The sequence below is a fragment of the Cucurbita maxima genome, unplaced genomic scaffold (genome assembly GCF_002738345.1).
Source record: "Cucurbita maxima cultivar Rimu unplaced genomic scaffold, Cmax_1.0 Cma_Scf00007, whole genome shotgun sequence".
In the NCBI taxonomy this organism is placed as follows: Eukaryota; Viridiplantae; Streptophyta; class Magnoliopsida; order Cucurbitales; family Cucurbitaceae; genus Cucurbita; species Cucurbita maxima.
In genome coordinates this window covers 1,067,473-1,085,060 of record NW_019272023.1, presented here as the reverse complement: position 1 = coordinate 1,085,060, position 17,588 = coordinate 1,067,473, and the positions used below count along the sequence as shown (strand labels likewise).

The window sequence follows — 17,588 nt, the reverse complement described above, 5'->3', positions numbered from 1 at the left end:
ATCATTATCAACTTAGTATTTAATTAAAACCCTATAAATAAAAACTAATTTAATTATAAAAAAAATCACGATAACTTTATATAACATAAAGTATTAAAGCCAAGAATGCATTATTAAAAAAATAATAAAGGCTAAAATAATGCACATTCAATGAACATACAAGTATAAAATAATAAAAATAAAATTCCAATTAAAGAAGAAATAGATAAAAATGGACTTTTTTTTTTTTTTTTTCAATAGGGCTTGGAGTTGACTTTGGAATATGAAGTCATTTAATTTATATCCTAAATTTTGCATGCTACGTATTACAACATACATAGTAATTATTATTATAACCTTGTACGTAGATATTTTAGTTTTTTTATTTTTAGGTCAACCCTTTGACTTTTGAATTTTTCTTTGTTTTTAATTGAGTTGGAAACACAAGTGTAGTTGCAAGTTGGAAAAAGAGAGACCAAATATTATTATAAATCCACCCTTAATTTGGTGTATTTAACAATATACTTCTTCCACACTAAATAATATTATAAATCAAAGCCGTTTTTAATTATTCGCTACAACACTCAGAAAATAGAATATTTGATATATAATATCACAATTGAAAAATTTACCCTAAATATTAATTGATTGATATTTATGATACTAAACCTTATGTAATTTATTTATTGATGGAATGTTTGAAGGTAGTTCTTAGAAACTTAGTATCCCCTGATGGCACGTGCTGAATATAATTAGAATATGAATTTTGATAATATTCCAAAGTTTTGATGGCTTATCAAAGTAACTTTTTTATATTAAATAATAAATTATACCTTCAAAGATTTGATGCCTAACCTAAGTTAAGGGCTGCCATTTAATTTTAATATTATATATTTTTCTAGAAACTTCTTTTTTTAATCAAAATCTAAAATATAAATTAAAAATTATCATACAATTGTAAAGAGTCGTGTTTATCTAACAAATTGGAACATCCACTTTCCATCAACATCTTGACAATGCGTCTTATCGATGAATCATCGATGTGGCCTTTGCCCTAAAAAGTCAGCCACGGTATTCCCATTTATTTATTCGTGAAGATGATGACAACAACATAAAAAGAAAAAGAATTGGGTCCATTAATGAAGCTAATTTGAAGCAGCTGTGAAGTAAGTTTCCTCTGACTGGATTTTGTCAACGGTTTCGAACCCATTCCCTGGCTTCCCAGAACTTGCCCCCCTTGTTTCCATCTCCTTTTCTCTATAAATCTCTCACACTTTGGCCTCCAATTCTCCACTAAACCCACAACAAACAAATTTGGAGCCTAAAATGTACCAAAAGGGTGTCAAGCATCTGTGTGACAAGGGCTTGAATAAGCTCCCTCTCAAATACATCCTGCCCGATTCCGAGCGCCCGGCTGCCCCCTACCAATCCGCCAACCTCGATGTCTTGGGCACCATCGAGCTACCTGTCATCGACTTCGCCGAGCTCTTCGGCCCCAACCGCCACCATGTCCTCCTCTCTCTCACCAAAGCCTGCGAACAATATGGCTTCTTCCAGGTCAGTTCTCTTTGATGATGAAAGTCCTACCTCTGCTAATTTAGAGAATGATTATGAGTTTATAAATAAATAATCCTCCCTCTATTGGAATAAGGATTTTTGGGGAAACCCAAAACAAAACCATATCATTGATCATTGTGGAGAGTCGTGAAGAATATTTAGTACTGAATTATAATTTATTATATATTCATGTTAACGCTTCATGTTCTTGATTTGATATGTCAGTTGACAAACCATGGAATTTCAAGCGACGTGATATCAAGCATGAGAGACGTTAGCTCACAATTCTTTGAGCTTCCATACGAGGAACGAGCCAAATACATGTCATCCAACATGCATGCAACCGTGCGATACGGGACGAGTTTCAATCAAAACAAAGACAACGTTTTCTGCTGGAGGGATTTCTTGAAGCTGACATGTAACCCTAATGACCTTCAGCAACTTCTCTCCCGCTGGCCGTCTTCTCCGGTGGGGTTCAAAGACTCGGCGTCGACGTACGTGGAGGAAACCAGAGCGCTGTTTCTCGGACTGGTGGAAGCCATTGTTGAAAGCTTGGGAGGTGTGGAGAAAGAAGAGGAAATGGAAGAATTGTTGAAGGAATTTGAAGATGGAAGCCAATTAATGGTGGTGAATTGTTATCCACAATGTCCTGAGCCAGAACTAACGCTAGGAATGCCGCCGCACTCTGATTATGGCTTCCTCACACTTCTCCTTCAAGATCAAGTTGAAGGCCTTCAAATTCATCACCAACAACAATGGGTCACTGTTCAACCCTTGCCCAATTCATTCGTTGTCAATATAGGCGATCATCTTGAGGTGGGGTTTCGCAAATTTTACATCTTATTAAGGTTACGAGTCATGACATGATATTATTCATTAAATTAGTCAACGTGGACTCCGTCTTAATAATTCTCAACCATTAAATTTTTACAGATATTCAGCAATGGAAGGTACAAGAGTGTGCTACACAGGGTTGTGGTGAATGCAAAGAAGCTGAGAATATCGGTGGCGACGTTGCATAGCCTTTCTTTCGACTCAACGATCAAGCCATGGCCAAAGCTTGTGAATGAAGATAATCCACGACGATACAAAGACACTGATTTTGGTATCTTCCTTGAATATATCACCTCTCGTGAGCCTAAGAGGAAGAACTTCTTAGAGTCTAGGAAAATTATTTATTGAAATATGTATTAGTACAATAATGTTAGATTTTTAAATTTTTTTAAAAAATATTTTGTCAAAGATTACGTTGAGATTAGGGTATTAATCAATGTTATTTTGTTGGTATCCATTGGTAAAAATATATATATATATATATATATATATATTAAAATGTAATTTTTGTTTATTTTATGATGAAAGCTATTATTTCTTGAAACCCAACGTCAAGTTTACATATATTTTTACCATAATATTATTATGTATTATTTTTATTTATGAGATTGAAAATTATGAATTTTAAAATATCAAAATTCCTCATTTCAATTTTAGAATTTCGGGTCAAGTTCGACAGTTTAAGTTTGATTCGTGATGACTTGACCTGTGTAGACTCATGTTTCTAATTCGACCCGAATTTTGTTGACTAGATTAAGATTAACCCTTTCCATTGAATTTTGGCCCTTTGCTTACCATTCATGATGTAACGTATAGCCGCTCCCGTGTCAAAGCGGGCCCCACATGGATTTCTCACTATTTATAATATATCTAATCAATTAAATTAGTGATGGTTTGATTTAATTTATAATTTTTTTTCCTTCTCGTAAATATTATAGATTTCTTAGCTGTCAAGGGACACGACAAAAAGAAAATTAGACAATTAAAATCGTTGACCACCACAACATTATTAAGTGACCTTAAATAAAGTCAACTGAATGCGATTTTATGGCTGCAACTAAATTGAGGTCAATATGGGCTTTTTTTATTACCCGGTTGTAGTGGGCTACGTTATTTCTCGGGCCATACTCATTGGGCCGTGGCCCGAACGAGCTAGCTAGCTCTAAATATGTTTATTTATTATTCGTTAATGGTGGTTGTAAAAATCTGGAAAGACGAATTTAGCCTAATTAGTTTAGGTCTATTATTAACCCAGAAAATATTCAGATAAGTCTATCATAGTTTTATTTAGCAAATTTATGTAAATTGATGAAATTAAAAAATTAGGGATAAAATTTAAGAGCTGGTTTGATTGGATGAGGCCGAGAAAACGGTCAAGCCATTTTTACCAACTTTGGCTCGAGAATGACCAATGGCGCGGCGCCACGTTGAAGATTCAGTTGGGTTGTCGCAGATGGGCGACGTGGCGAGTGGTGTGAGCGAGTACAGCAGAAAATAGGTATTCGCAACGGTTTGAGGGCGGGATTTCTCTGTCTCTGTCTTGCATTTGCTTAGAAATGGCGGAAAATAATATACCACTTTCCCAAAAATTAAATGACCAACGTTTTCTTTGTCTCTCTCTCTCTCTCTCTCTGTATCAACTATCTCTTCTTGTTGTCTTCTAGTCATAATACTTTTGATCCAACTCTGTCTGTTATTGGCAATGGCGATGATGATCAAAATGAGGAAGGGATTGGAACAATTTCTGTGGTGATTTGATTGAACAATTGCGAGTCCGTGAGAGAGAAATTGAGAGAGGAAAATGTTCAGGTTGCACAAGAACCGCCAAGCGAATTCGAAGGAGAAATATGATTTCAAGCTCTCCAACTTCAAGGCAATCCAGGTACTTGTTTTATTTTGAATTTTAATCTCTCTCGAGTGTAATATGTTCGTTTTCGTTCTTTGTTTTGATAGTTTTTAGTGTAGGGTTTAAGTTTTTTTTGACATCGCCTAATTTTTTTGGGATTGCGAATTCGCTCCATTGTTATCTGAGCTTCTCGTTCTGATTAATGACAATGATTGATGATCTTGGCTTCTCGTTACGGATTCGCTCCACTGCTGATTTCTGTTTAATGCGATATTCAAATCCGTTTCCTGACATGAATGGAGATGTTTATTTGTTTTCTTTTTGTTGCTTGTACGAAAACAGGTACCTAAAGGTTGGGACAAGCTATTTGTATCTGTAACCTCAGAGCAAACTGGGAAGACAATTGTCAGGACAAGCAAAGGATCAGTCCGTAATGGAAGTTGCCAGTGGACCGAGTCTATATCAGAATCCATTTCGGTTTCACAAGATGAACCTTCTAAGGAGTTTGAAGATTTTAATTACAAGCTGGTTGTGGCCATGGTAGGTACTGTGGTTTGTCTTTTTAGGAGTAAACCATTTCTATAAGAAATTATTCCTCATGCCATCCCTGTGTTGTTTTCATGACCATTCTCTTTGTCTTTAACTCTATAATATGATGACTACTTGGTCTAATTTAAACCGAATCTCCAATCACAGGGATCATCAAGATCTAGTATTCTTGGAGAGGCTATGATCAACCTGACAGATTACACAGATCCTAAATCTTCTTCTTCAGTCTTACTTCCACTGAAAAAGTGCAATCATGGGACTATTTTACAAGTAACCTTTACTTTTTAAACATTCTTACAGGATGGGATGGTTTTGTTCATAAATTTTATCTATGAGTCCAGGCTTTAAAACGTTGGCTTTGTTTTGTTTGCAGGTGAAAATCCAGTGCGTAACGCCAATATCAAAAGTAAGGTCTGTATAATGGGATGGTTTTGTTCATTCTTGTGAATATTTGATTATATGTTTGGCCTTTAAAATTATTGAACACCTTTCAGGAGTAGAAAAATTAAACAGACAAATTCTCTAAAAGAAGACTTGAAGAAAGAAGGTCACGACTCAGATAGCTGCTCAGATATTACAGATAGCCAAGTGTCGGGAAGTATTGGATCTTCCTCTGGTGCAGATTTATACTCTAGCTTTCACTCGGGAGATGCTAGCAGCACGGTAAGATCTAAGATCGTTTTTGCCTTCACAATTTTTCTGTTCTTATACTTCTCAAATACGGTAATTCATGTTTGGTGCCTCTACTGTATTAGTTCTTGCTCGTTTAATCGAATTTCTGTCGTTATATTAGGCTTTGATCATGTTTTAGATTACCATTTGCATTCTTAATGCGTTATTTAATGAGGCATAACATTTTTTTCCTAATAAACAATATGAGGAATTTTGTTTATGCAGGACCCTGTTCCTCATCTAGACCATGGTCCCATGCAGATTCATTGATTGTTCTATATATTTTGATTACATAATGACTGACATATTTTTGTATCTGTTTGTAGGAAGCAAGTTACTCTGCTTCGGATTCACACATCGGCAATAATTCTTCTGAGGCTTATGATTCAGTAGAGAGTGACGCTACAAAAAACAATTACAATGATATTCGAAGACAAGACTCGGTGTGCTCACAGAACAGTGGTTCAGGTAATCATTCTTAAATTTTATGTCAAGATTTTGCAATATCATCTTCAGGAATGTCTTACCTTTCATGTAAAAACTTTTTGGAAGCAGCAGAAACAACGACTACTGAGGAACTTCGCGCTGAAGCTAGGATGTGGGAGAGCAATGCCCGCAAACTGATGGCTGATCTTGATCAGTTGAAGAAAGAGTTTTCAGATCAATCTGAAAACCAGGAAAGTTTACGTGCTGCACTTTCAGCAGCAACTGCGGAATGTGATGGGTTGAGAAAAGAACTTGAGGAACTGAAACCGATGACTGAGAGGTCGACTCAAAGACAAACAAGCATCGAGGACGAAACAAAAATCTTAGATGAATTGAAAGATGAACTGAAGTTCCAAAAAGAATCCAATGCTGATTTAGCTCTGCAGCTAAAGAGAAGTCAAGAATCAAATATTGAGCTTGTGTCCGTTCTTAAGGAGCTAGAAGAGATTACTGAAAACCAGAAATTGGAGATAGAGGAACTTTTGACACAGCAAAGAAATGTTGATGATTACGAAAATATTAATCAAGAAAACAAAAAATTGATGCTTCAATTGGAGCATGTGAAGGAATCAGAAAAAAATCTTCAATTTAAGATTGAGGTTCTGGAGAGAAACTTGGAGGAAACCAAACTTGATTTGCAGAAATGCGAGGTCTCCAACCAAAGATTCCCTCAGGGTACAGACGGGGAATACGATAGTACGCTTCATTCTGAGGAAAATTTAGTGGAAGACATTGAAAGATTGAAAGAAAAAGTGCAGGAGTTAGAAAAAGATTGTAATGAATTGACAGAGGAAAATATGAACCTCTTGTACAAGCTTAAGCAAGCAAATAACGACTCTAAGGGGGGAGAGTTGGCTTTGAACTCCACAGCTGGTGAGCTTTTGATTGAGAATAACGATGGTCCTTTCAGTAAAAATGTAGATAGTAGAGAAATTGAGCTGGAAGTCAAAGTTGAAGAGCTCAGTAGGGAATTGACTGAGAAAAAGATGGAGATTGAAGAACTTGAGCACAGCATTTTGTCCAAAGACGACGAGATTAAGATCCTTGAAGATTTGCATAACAAATTGCAAGCTGAGTATTCTGGTCTTCAGAAAGAAAAAAATCAGATGGAGGAACAAATGGAAGTCATACATGGAGAAAGTGACATCAGTGCTAGAAGCTTAAATGATTTGAGAAATGAAGTAAAGACGCTTAGCAACAGTGTGGATTTGCATATTTCTGCAAACAAGATTCTTGAAAGTAAATATTCAGAGCTTCAATGTGAAAAACAAGAACTTGAACTCCATATATCTCAGATCGAACAGAAAAGCACACAGTTGTCAGAAAGCATATCTGTTTTGGAATCACAACTAAAATCTATGACGGACGAGAAGGAGTCAATTCGCCTTGAGTTAGAGAACTTTAAGTCTGATGCAGTGGCTCTCCAGGATGAGGTTGATAGACAGAGACTCGAGATAGAGACAGAAAGTGTTGATTTGAAACAAATGTTGAATGACTTGCAAAACAAATGTGCAGAGGCTCAAGATAAATGTGAGTACCTGCAAAGAGAAAAAACAAACTTGGAAGCTGCAGCTGAGCATCTCTCTGAAGAACGAAATTTTCTTAGAGAATCAAATGGAGAGCTGAAGAAAAAGAATGTCGAGTTGCATGAGGATTATTTCCGCTTGGAATCGAAATTGAAGGAATCGCTTGAAAGGTCCGCCCGTTATTTCATAAGAGTTGATGATTTGGAGGATAATCTCTTTCTCGGGTTGGAGGATTTAACCTCAAAAGAAAGATTCCTATCTTCGGAGTTAGATTCAATCGTTGAAGAGAACATAAAATACAAAGAGAAATGTTCATTGTTTGAAAACTTGTATAATGAGACATATTTGGAGAAGACAACTGAAGTTCAAGAACTTCAAGCAGCGGTTGTGCACCTGACCATGGAACTTTCAGCTACAAAGAATGATCTCAACGTCATGGAATCTAATGAACAGTTACTGGCTCTGATCAGTGAGCTTTCCGTGTCAAAAAAAAACCAAGAGATACTGATGGCTGAACATGAAGAGTTACTGAAGCAGTTGGAAAATCACAAATCACTTGAAGTCAAACTTAAGAACTCTGTCGATGATCTTGAATTAAAGCTTTCTTTTTCTGAAAAAGAACGAAAGCAGCATGAGGAAGAATTAACTTACTTAAAGCGTCTAAAACGATCTCAATTCCTTGAAGCAGAACTGAAACGTTTGAAGGAGGAAAAACAGATCCAGCGGGAGTCTAGCATTGTAAGTGTTCAAGGTTTTTCCAAAACCAACGGCAAAAACATGCCCAATAAAGGCATGAAGCTTCTTAAAGTTGGTCTATTTTACTATTCATTTAGTTTTCAGGGATGGCTTTATAACTTCTTACTTTCTAATCTCGACAGGATGATAGTGGATGCGATATTGATGTTGAAGGTCCTAATGTTGCTGAAGCTGAATCAATTGAAAGAATTCAGTTGCTCGAAAAAGAACTTGCTGAGGTTTTGGAAGCAAACAAGAAATATGAAGATCAGCTGAGCAGGTAAGTGCAAGACGAGCTCGGTTTTTATTTGTTACATTACAACGTGAACTGTTGTACTTAAGTGAGTGGAATCTATTAAGTTATTCCCTATAGAGTTTCCTGGCACCAAATTCCCAGTTTTAGATGTTGAATTTTTCCATATCTCTTTGCATCAAAATCAGGGTCATTCAAGACGATCAAAACAACAAAGAAAATTCTCCTATACCAACAGTTGGAGGCGATGTAATGACGAAGGAAGGATATGAAAGCATTAACTCGGCTCTAGAGGAGGAGCTAAGAGACCTTCGTGAGCGGTACTTCCACATGAGCCTTAAGTACGCTGAAGTCGAGCAAGAGCGTGAGGAACTTGTTCTGAAGCTGAGAGCAGCCAAGAGCACCGGAAGGAGTTGGTTCTCATGAAAGTCCAAAAATGCAAGTCTTCACTCTTTCCTTAGCTAATACGCACCAGTCTCAGGGAGTTTCTCTATAGTCATTTTTCAGTTCTCAAATCATGATTTCAATCAAGACTCGAGATTGAATCCTGCTGGAAAACTGGTTTTAGGCTAACACGTGGAAGAGTGCTTGGTTGTTTGAAAAGGGAGGAAATGGAGATTGTGATGAAAACTATCCCGAAATTGAAGGAATCAGTTGGCAATGCATTTCCATTGTTTCAAACAAGTTACTTTGTGTGAAGTAAGGCAATAATGTGAAAGAGCCATATATGAGTACACCACTCTGGGAGTCGTTACTCTTTGTAGATTTCCTCCTCATATCATAGTCTACGTAGTGATGATGGGGTGAATGGTATTGGAGCTTGGAGAGATATAATAGCTAAAGCAGATTGGCACTCACTTGTGGTGTTCTTCCGTTGCTTCCTCAGGTATCCATTTGCCTTGCTAATCCCAGCATTTGCGTTGTAGATAGACGATGTGTACATGATGATTTTGCTAAAAAGAATGTGACATTGGCAGGTTTGTAAGGATACCTCTGTGGAGCAAAAACCTGATGTAGGTTGTTGAGAGAGGCAAATGCAATGCAGGAAAGGAGCAAAAAGGGAGGTAATATTGTCACACCTGGAACAGAATACGATGGTGGGTAAGAGTATATCCCCCAGAAGATGCTGAATTTGTTCATGCTGCCTCCATTTTTCTCTCTTTTCGTTGTTGCATGTCTTGATTTTGGCTCACGTTTCCAGTGGCCGCACACCGCTCCTGGGTCACATTGATTTGCCTTCCTTCTCTGCCCTGAAAATCTCCTATAACAACCAATGCAGCAGCTTCTTTATCAAAACCTTCTTACAACAGCATAACCCCACCACCACTCTCTTCCACGCCCCTCTCACCCGCCAACCCCAACGGCGGCCGACGGCGGTGGAGCTTCTGATGCTCCCAATTGACCAATGTTGGGTGAGAATATGATATGAAGGTTGCCTGAAACTTTTGTGTGTCTTCTTCGGTGGGGACAGAGAAGATCTTTCCTCATTGCCTCTGTTAAGGGCAACTCCCACACTTGGGCATTCCTCCAAATTGCCTCACTCTGTTAAAGGGCAACTCCCACATCGAGAAAGTTCAGTATTTTTCGACTCAGTGACTTGGATTATATGCAGCATTGTTTTATTCTTTATTTTTTTGTTGATTTGCTTTCTAATAATGCAACACTTGGTGGTAGCTAGCTTATTAAATACACACTCGTATATGTATGGCTATGGCCACCTGAATTTTATCAATGGAGTGTCCTCTCTCAATCTCTCTCTCTCTCTCAGTTGTTGGAATTTTAGATGATTATAAACCAATTTGATTATTTTAAAGATGAATTTGGTTGGTTTGTTCCAAGAAAAACATGTTTGACTGAGGAAAATTCTTGACAGTAATAGTGTGAAGCTGCTCGTGTTTTCTTAGTGGAACTATGAACACAAATTTGTACAATAAATTTTGAAATGTATACGAGAATACAAATTAATTTAATGCAAAAAAACGACGACGTATTGGTCTTTTTTTTTTCTTCAGTTGGAGTCCGTATTTCCGTTCCGTATTGTTGCAAGATTAGAGTAATGGGAAAGGCTGCCCGGTCTGCTCGTCTCTGTGCAGGCCGCCATCTTTATCCTTTTCCCTCCATTGCTTCACACTCAGCTCAGACTGTGTTCTAATTCCAAAGATGCGTTTTGATGCTACACCGTCTTCCTCTTTCTTTTCTCTTTCTCCCTTCACTTTCTGGTAAAAGCTTCTTCAAAACCCTAACTCCAATTTGTTCCGATCTCAGTCTCTCTCTCTCTGTTTCTCCATGTCTTCTCACGGCGATACTTGCGATCCACTGCTACATTCGTTGTTCCAGAGTTTGCTTTTCAAATTCTAGGATTCAGAGGCTCGTATTTTTCTGTTGAATTCTAGTTTCAGGACTGATTATTATTAGGTATGAAGCGGGAGTTGGCTTTTGATTTGGAGGTTCAATCTCAGCTTGAGGGGGATCTTGGTCATACTCGAAGTGAGACTCTAGCTGAGGCGAGGTCGGGTAGCTATTTGGACGAGGCTGCTCCGAGTGGTAGCTGCAAGAGATTTAAAGGCGCTGTTGTGAATGGTCTGATTGTATATACTAGGGGAAGGAAGTCTCCGATCAATGTGTACAGTGGGCTGTCGGAGAATGATAATAGGAAGAAGTGTTATAGCGGGGTTGAGCAGGAAATTCTTGGAAGCTTGGAAGTTGGTAAGGGCTGTATGAATCAGGAGGTTCGAATTCAAACTATAGTTCCGGATAAATTGAATTGCAATTCAAAGAGTTCTGACTGTAAGAAAGAGTCTGATGGGGCGATGGAAAAATCTGCAGATAAGGAAGAAGGAGCGGCGGGGAATCCTGAAGTTACTTCAAAGGCAAGAAAAGTTGAGGAAAGATTGTCTAGATGGGGAATTAGGCGCTTTACACGCTCCTCATTCAGATCGAAGGTTGAGCTCGAGGAAGTCACAGTCACCCCAATTACAATAGGATCTGTTAAAGAGGAGGTTATTCCAGATGTCGGTGGAGAAACAAATGAAACAGTCAACTCAGTGTCAACTCCGAAGAACAAGTTGGAATTAAAAATGTCCAAAAAGATTGCATTGAACAAGAAGCCAATGACTGTGAGGGAGCTGTTTGATACTGGTTTGCTCGAGGGGGTACCTGTCATCTACATGGGTGTAAAGAAGGTTTTTCTCATTTAAATTTTCAAATTCTAAGTATAATTCCCAGTATTTTCAATCATTTAGAATTGGGTGTTATATATGGCTTCATTTTCTTGCTGCATTTTGATCTCAGGCATATGAACACGGCCTGCGCGGTACAATTAAAGATGGTGGGATTTTGTGTACATGCTCATCCTGCGATGGATGCAGAGTCTGTAATCTCTCTGGATTTAACATAGGAATTCATGAAATGGTTTTTGTTAGTGTTTTCTTTAATTTCTTTTTGTTCAATCCAGGTCATTCCTCCTTCACAATTTGAGATCCACGCTTGTAAACAATATAAACGAGCAGCACAGTATATATGTCTTGAGAACGGGAAGAGCCTACTCGACCTGGTGAGAGCATGCAAGAGAAGTAGGCAGACACTTGAGGCCACCGTACAAAGTCTGATTAGCTCTTCGCCTGAAGAAAAATGTTATACGTGTAGAGAGTGTAAAGGTGAAATTTTGGTTTTCTATTATTTGTCGCCACTGGCAGACGTCATGATAATCGCAACCAAAACCAAGTAGTTTACAAGATTTATAATCTGTTAGATAATTAGTGACGATTTCTAGGATGCTTTCCTTCATCCATTGGAAAAGTGGGACCTTTATGCCCATCGTGCGAGGAATCAAAGCGATCTAAGTGTACGCAGTCACTGCCAATGCCCCTCACTTCCGCAATTGATAAGAGACCGAGGTATGGCAACTACTTCTTTCAGCTTAGGACCCTTTTCCTATCACCCAAACCCAAATGCTCCGTTCATGCTATGGGTTCTGGAAAATTAGTTAGAATTTTATATTCTTCCCTGGTATGGCTTCTATGTATGACAATGTATACAGTAATGTAGAGTAATATTATTCTGTAAAAATTCTCCACGACAGCTAGTACACGAACTGCTTCTGAAAGTATCTTACTTGCAACTTCGGGCCAGGAAACCTCTCATAAGATAGTAAAACATATAAGTTTTTGAATTGGGTAGTGTAGCGCTTTTAAGTAAAGATGGGATACGTAATGCATGTAAGATTGATGGTACTATCTTCAACAGTGTAATTTTCTAGGACGCCACTAATTACACTGAAAATGTGGATTCTGTAAATCTTTCACGATTTAGAACATGAATGCACGGAAATGTCATCTTCATTTTTTTTCTTTCTTTAGTAGAATGTTAAGACGTTACATTTTAGGTTAGTTTGGTTTTGCAGGTCAACAGATCCAACCACATCAAAATCATCTGGAAGTGTTCCAGTATATATCTCTTCACGATATAAGCGCAAATGGGTAACAAAAGCAAAGTAAGTATCATTCTCTTTACGTGCATCGTACACTACGGGCTATACTTTTTTTTTCCCACTTCCTCTCCTTTTTTTCCCGACACTTTTGGGGATTGAAGTATTAAATTTGAAATTCCTGCCTTTAAGTTAGCTGTATGCCGATTTCTTTTCCTAAGATACTCAACTTTAATACCTTTTCAAGTTCAATCATTGGTATAACTTTCAGGTCAAAACCGTCCGAATACATTTCCATCTCAAGGTCCCCCAAAAGTGCACCAATGCGTATTCCTAAAAAGAATAAGAGTGCATTGAAGATGAGGAAGAAGTAAGTACAGTTGATCTCTAGATTACTGTTTTTAATGCCGTGGTTTGGTGAACCATTTAAATCCACCGAAAAAGGCTGCATCATTTTTCTGTCCAACATTTCATCTTTTTAATATCTTTATTTTAAGTTGCAGGTCATTGAAACCAGCTTCAATGCTAAAATCCTCCCAAAGTGCTTCAAAGTGTAGTTCTTCATTAGCTAAAAATCGGTGGAAAATAACAATGAAGTTAGTTGTTTATCCTTTGTTGTTATTTAATTCTTAGTGGCCCAAATTTCCTTCTGTTTCCATATTATTGAAGGAAATACCTCTCATGGTTTTGATAACTATTTTGATTACTTTATGTTTGAATACTTTTACTCTTAAGAGATCAGAGGTTGCATAATTTGGTTTTTGAGGAAGACGGATTGCCTGATGGAACTGAAGTAGCATATTTTGCCAGGGCACAGGTAGCTAAGATAGGTCATGCATGCTTGGAGTAACCATTCAAGTATTCCTCAGTTTATTAATGTGTGTAATGATTTATTCCTTTCATTTACGTCCAGAAACTGCTCCAGGGTTATAAGAAGGGATCTGGAATTTTATGTTGCTGCTGCAATTGTGTGGTGAGCCCTTTTAAATTCTTGTACTTTCAGATTCTTGAGTGCTATTGTGAACACTTTCTTTTTACGTTCCATCTGCAGGTTAGTCCTTCACAATTTGAACTTCATGCTGGCTGGTCTTCTCGCAAGAATCCGTGAGCATATTTTCCTTTAGTTTTATGACAGCTCAAAATATTCATTGCAAGCTTTTTCATATGGATTTTTATTTTGCAGTTATGCATACATTTACACATCAAATGGGATTTCTCTGCATGAATTAGCAATTTCTCTCTTGAAGGGGCGCAAGTATTCTGCTAAGGATAATGACGACTTGTGCATAATATGTCTAGATGGTGGAAATCTTTTGCTTTGTGATGGCTGCCCTAGGGCATTCCATAAAGGTAAATCATAATACGGAGTACCATGGTTTAGACAATTTAAACCATAGTACGTCTTTATTTTTTCTTTACAAACTCTTCTTCAGTTTACATGTTTTATTTTTGTGTAAGCAGTCAACAGTTTATAAGCTGTTGTGTTAAATTGGCCTCCTTGGCTCGTTCAGTTTTTTGACTAATGGACTTTGTAGTCTGCCTGATTTGCGGTCCATTCCTTTGTGCAGAGTGTGCATCCTTATCAAGTGTTCCTCGTGGTGATTGGTATTGTAAATTTTGCCAGAATCTGTTCCAAAGGGAGAATCTTGTTGAGCATAATGCCAATGCTGTTGCAGCCGGAAGGGTGCATGGAATTGACCCTATTGAGCAGATAACTAAAAGATGCACTCGAATGGTTAGGAACATAGAAACAGATCTTAGTGGATGTGTGTTATGCCGGTAATAATTGCATTTTTTTCTTCTCTCAAATGTCCCTGAATAAGCTTCTCATTTTTCTTTTCGTTGTTTTATATTATATAATGGTTTTTCTTTGATGCTTAGTATTTCCTTTTACATCTTTGAATGCAGTGGCTCTGATTTCAGCAAATCAGGTTTTGGTCCCCTCACAATTATACTTTGTGATCAGGTATCTTGTCATATCATCTTAACCTCTAGTTGATCATTCAATTGCTGTTGTTATCGACTCATTTCTAGTTCCTTGCCTATGTTGCTTGCTGTTATGCTTTTTCTGCAATTTCTTCATTTGATTTGTGGTCAGTGCGAGAAGGAATTTCACGTGGGCTGTTTAAAAGACCACAAAATGGCATTTCTTAAGGTATTGACTGAAATCGTAGTCTTGCTTTTTACTTGAAATCCTTTGTGTGAAAACAATTTCTTTCCTTGTCCAATGCCATTTTTTCCGAGATAAGAAAAAGTAAAGACCGTTAATGAAATAGGAATTGCCAAGAGGAAAGTGGTTTTGTAGCACAATTTGTACGAGCATACATTCTGCTCTACAGGAGTTGCTAATTCGTGGGCCAGAAAAGCTTCAGAATTCACTTTTGGATGCTGTCAATAGAAAACTTGTAGAAAATGGTTCAGACATTAAGACTAATGTTGATGTCAGTTGGAGGCTTATCAGTGGCAAAATTGCTTCACCTGAAACTCGGTTGTTGCTGTCAGAGGCCATTGCTATCTTCCACGTTAGTCTTCCTATATATATATATATACATTTCATTTTGATTGTTACAGAACAATAAACTGTGTTTGATTAAGATACTATTTTAGATAAACTGTGCTGCCTGCATTTGAAGTATGATCCATAAGTGCAATGTTTGATTAAAACATGTCATTAATTTACAGGATCGCTTTGATCCTATAGTTGATATAACAAGTGGACGCGATCTTATTCCAGCTATGGTTTATGGGTTAGTGACAAGTTATTTCATTCTGATTTTTTGGTCTGTCAGCAATAATAGCGCCATGCTCTGTTTTTATAGTGGTAATTTATATTTTGTTGTTATCTGTCATCCTATTTGACAGAAGGGATGTAGGTGGACAAGAGTTTGGAGGCATGTATTGTGCCCTATTATTTGTCAAGTAAGAATCTTGCTTATCAATTGACCTATAACCTGTTACAAAGTATCATTATGAATTTCTTTTTTTATATTGCACAGCTCATTTGTTGTATCTGCTGCAATGCTTCGTGTTTTTGGGCAAGATATTGCAGAGCTGCCCTTGGTTGCAACGAGTAATGGTAACCATGGCAAGGTCTGATTAATGAAATATTATTTCATCCATAAAAACTTATATTTTAGTTTTATGTCCTTTCTTATTTTTTTTTCTTTTTAAAATATATATTCTCTTCACCTACAGTTTCTTTTGAAACTGCCAGTGAAAATATATTTTCCTTTTCCGCATCCTTTCATTTCTTTTTACACACTAGATATTCTGAGTATGCAAGGCAATTTGGAATGTTTTTGACATCTTTGACTTTCTAGTCGAGGGTATGCAATATTCTGGCGATTTTGATTCGATTCTTTCTAACATTTCCTGCATGTAATGATGACAGGGCTACTTCCAAACGTTGTTTTCGTGCATCGAGAGGCTGCTAGCTTTCTTGAAAGTTAAGTGCCTTGTTCTCCCGGCTGCCGAAGAAGCTGAATCCATTTGGACTGAAAAGTTCGGTTTCAAGAGAATAAAACCAGACCAGGTATATACTTCAAAGAATATAACAGCACATATTCCTTACCTTAAATGGTGCGTTTTCCAGCCACACCTTAGCATAATTTTGTATTGACTGACTGCAGCTCAGCAGCTATAGAAGAACTTGCTGCCAGATGTTAACTTTCAAAGGGACATCCATGCTTCGGAAAACGGTTCCTTCATTTCGGGCTGTAGGTGATCCATTGTGACCAAGCATGGAGGGTGTGAGGTTCCCTCTAATCTCCCTTCCTCTCTCTATTCCCTCTCCCACCATCATTCTGTGGGTTTGCCTGTGTATAGCTTATAAACCCTTTTCCCTTTTTAGGCTAAATATCCATTTTAGTTTTGTATTACATCTTCAAATGTAGCTTTCCCTTACCTTCTCCTTGTCCCTTGCCTTCCTGACTGCCTCCATATCGTAGGTGATGGCTTTAGTCACAACCACCAGCCATTCTAGACATCCTTCCATTCATACTTGTGATTATTCAAGTGCCTCAAACGTTAGTATGATGTGCTTATAGTTGATTTTGCTGTGTAAATGACTTCAGAAGAAAAAATATTATTTAAAAATAGAACGACATTGCAAATCTTATTTATTTTATCTAATATTTTATTTTAGTTTAGCAAGTATGAGGGTGGGAGGGTGGGGTAATAATTCTTACAACTTTAGAAAAGGTATTAAATAGACTTGTTATTAAGACTCCCAAATCCACTAAAATAAACAGTGAAATGTGCACTATTTTGCTTTATAATTAAGACGATATCCATAACTCCAACCGGCCCTATGCTTTGCCTTAAAAGCATCATTGGCAATCGAGATGGGAGCATGATCAATGATGATTAGGACTGCTCAACTCAAATACTCCATCTAGATGAATCATTTGAAGAACAAAAGAGAGAAGATGCAAGGAAAAATAGAGGAGACGAACAGAAACTCTACGACAACCAAAGTTCATTGCCAAGTAGTCCCATATAAGAAAAACTATATGAACTACACATAAGAAAAACTATATGGACAAGAATAGACAAGAAAAACTATATGGACAAGAATAGGTAAGATAAGATAAGATTTTAGTGTAGAAACTATTTTTATTTTTAACATTCATAACCAACCGGAAGCTCTCCTGAGTTGTAAATATTATCGACATTAGTTTTATTAGAACTAAGTTGTTGAGAAAGAGATCAAATAAAACGGGAAAA

The 17,588-nt window shown here is 37.3% G+C and overlaps 3 protein-coding genes across 7 annotated transcripts; all 3 read left to right on the top strand.

Annotated features, from left to right (window-relative positions):
* Positions 1-1,212: 1,212 nt before the first annotated feature.
* LOC111481683 (protein DMR6-LIKE OXYGENASE 1-like) lies at positions 1,213-2,760 on the top strand. Its single transcript, XM_023127243.1, has 3 exons — positions 1,213-1,536; positions 1,762-2,352; positions 2,470-2,760. Exons 1-3 carry the CDS (start codon positions 1,306-1,308, stop codon positions 2,716-2,718), a joined length of 1,071 nt encoding a protein of 356 aa, XP_022983011.1. The 5' UTR covers positions 1,213-1,305; the 3' UTR covers positions 2,719-2,760.
* A 1,181-nt stretch (positions 2,761-3,941) lies between these two features.
* On the top strand, positions 3,942-10,201 carry LOC111481562 (sporulation-specific protein 15-like). 2 transcript variants are annotated; one of them, XM_023127052.1, is made up of 10 exons: positions 3,942-4,252; positions 4,559-4,756; positions 4,913-5,035; positions 5,139-5,176; positions 5,260-5,428; positions 5,764-5,905; positions 5,996-8,187; positions 8,328-8,464; positions 8,626-9,323; positions 9,415-10,201. In XM_023127052.1, exons 1-9 carry the CDS (start codon positions 4,172-4,174, stop codon positions 8,861-8,863), a joined length of 3,318 nt encoding a protein of 1,105 aa, XP_022982820.1. In that variant the 5' UTR covers positions 3,942-4,171; the 3' UTR covers positions 8,864-9,323; positions 9,415-10,201. The 2 variants fall into 2 exon arrangements, with proteins under 2 accessions (XP_022982820.1, XP_022982819.1); XM_023127051.1 differs by having other exon boundaries at positions 5,993-8,187.
* A 293-nt stretch (positions 10,202-10,494) lies between these two features.
* On the top strand, positions 10,495-16,989 carry LOC111481569 (increased DNA methylation 1-like). Of its 4 annotated transcripts, none has more exons than XM_023127063.1 (20): positions 10,495-11,619; positions 11,729-11,806; positions 11,892-12,093; positions 12,210-12,333; positions 12,840-12,929; positions 13,135-13,233; positions 13,361-13,459; positions 13,599-13,680; positions 13,777-13,836; positions 13,915-13,967; positions 14,047-14,213; positions 14,432-14,642; positions 14,772-14,829; positions 14,962-15,018; positions 15,140-15,385; positions 15,546-15,610; positions 15,726-15,782; positions 15,860-15,953; positions 16,255-16,395; positions 16,493-16,989. In XM_023127063.1, exons 1-20 carry the CDS (start codon positions 10,855-10,857, stop codon positions 16,595-16,597), a joined length of 2,853 nt encoding a protein of 950 aa, XP_022982831.1. In that variant the 5' UTR covers positions 10,495-10,854; the 3' UTR covers positions 16,598-16,989. The 4 variants fall into 4 exon arrangements, with proteins under 4 accessions (XP_022982831.1, XP_022982833.1, XP_022982832.1 ...); XM_023127064.1 differs by having other exon boundaries at positions 10,496-11,619; positions 13,367-13,459; XM_023127065.1 differs by lacking the exon at positions 13,915-13,967 and having other exon boundaries at positions 14,111-14,213.
* The last annotated feature ends 599 nt before the right edge of the window (positions 16,990-17,588 follow it).

What these genes read in the sequence shown, in the direction of transcription:
- LOC111481683 (XM_023127243.1), top strand. Translation starts at nt 1,306, where the DNA reads ATGTACCAAAAGGGTGTCAAGCATCTGTGTGACAAGGGCTTGAATAAG. An exon ending in AACAATATGGCTTCTTCCAG is followed by an intron (nt 1,537 to 1,761) that starts GTCAGTTCTCTT and finishes TTGATATGTCAG; the next exon opens with TTGACAAACCATGGAATTTC. An exon ending in ATATAGGCGATCATCTTGAG is followed by an intron (nt 2,353 to 2,469) that starts GTGGGGTTTCGC and finishes AAATTTTTACAG; the next exon opens with ATATTCAGCAATGGAAGGTA.
- LOC111481569 (XM_023127063.1), top strand. Translation starts at nt 10,855, where the DNA reads ATGAAGCGGGAGTTGGCTTTTGATTTGGAGGTTCAATCTCAGCTTGAG. An exon ending in TGGTCTTCTCGCAAGAATCC is followed by an intron (nt 13,968 to 14,046) that starts GTGAGCATATTT and finishes TTTATTTTGCAG; the next exon opens with TTATGCATACATTTACACAT. An exon ending in ACAAAATGGCATTTCTTAAG is followed by an intron (nt 15,019 to 15,139) that starts GTATTGACTGAA and finishes TTAATGAAATAG; the next exon opens with GAATTGCCAAGAGGAAAGTG.
- LOC111481562 (XM_023127051.1), top strand. Translation starts at nt 4,172, where the DNA reads ATGTTCAGGTTGCACAAGAACCGCCAAGCGAATTCGAAGGAGAAATAT. An exon ending in ACGCCAATATCAAAAGTAAG is followed by an intron (nt 5,177 to 5,259) that starts GTCTGTATAATG and finishes AACACCTTTCAG; the next exon opens with GAGTAGAAAAATTAAACAGA. An exon ending in CGGGAGATGCTAGCAGCACG is followed by an intron (nt 5,429 to 5,763) that starts GTAAGATCTAAG and finishes ATCTGTTTGTAG; the next exon opens with GAAGCAAGTTACTCTGCTTC.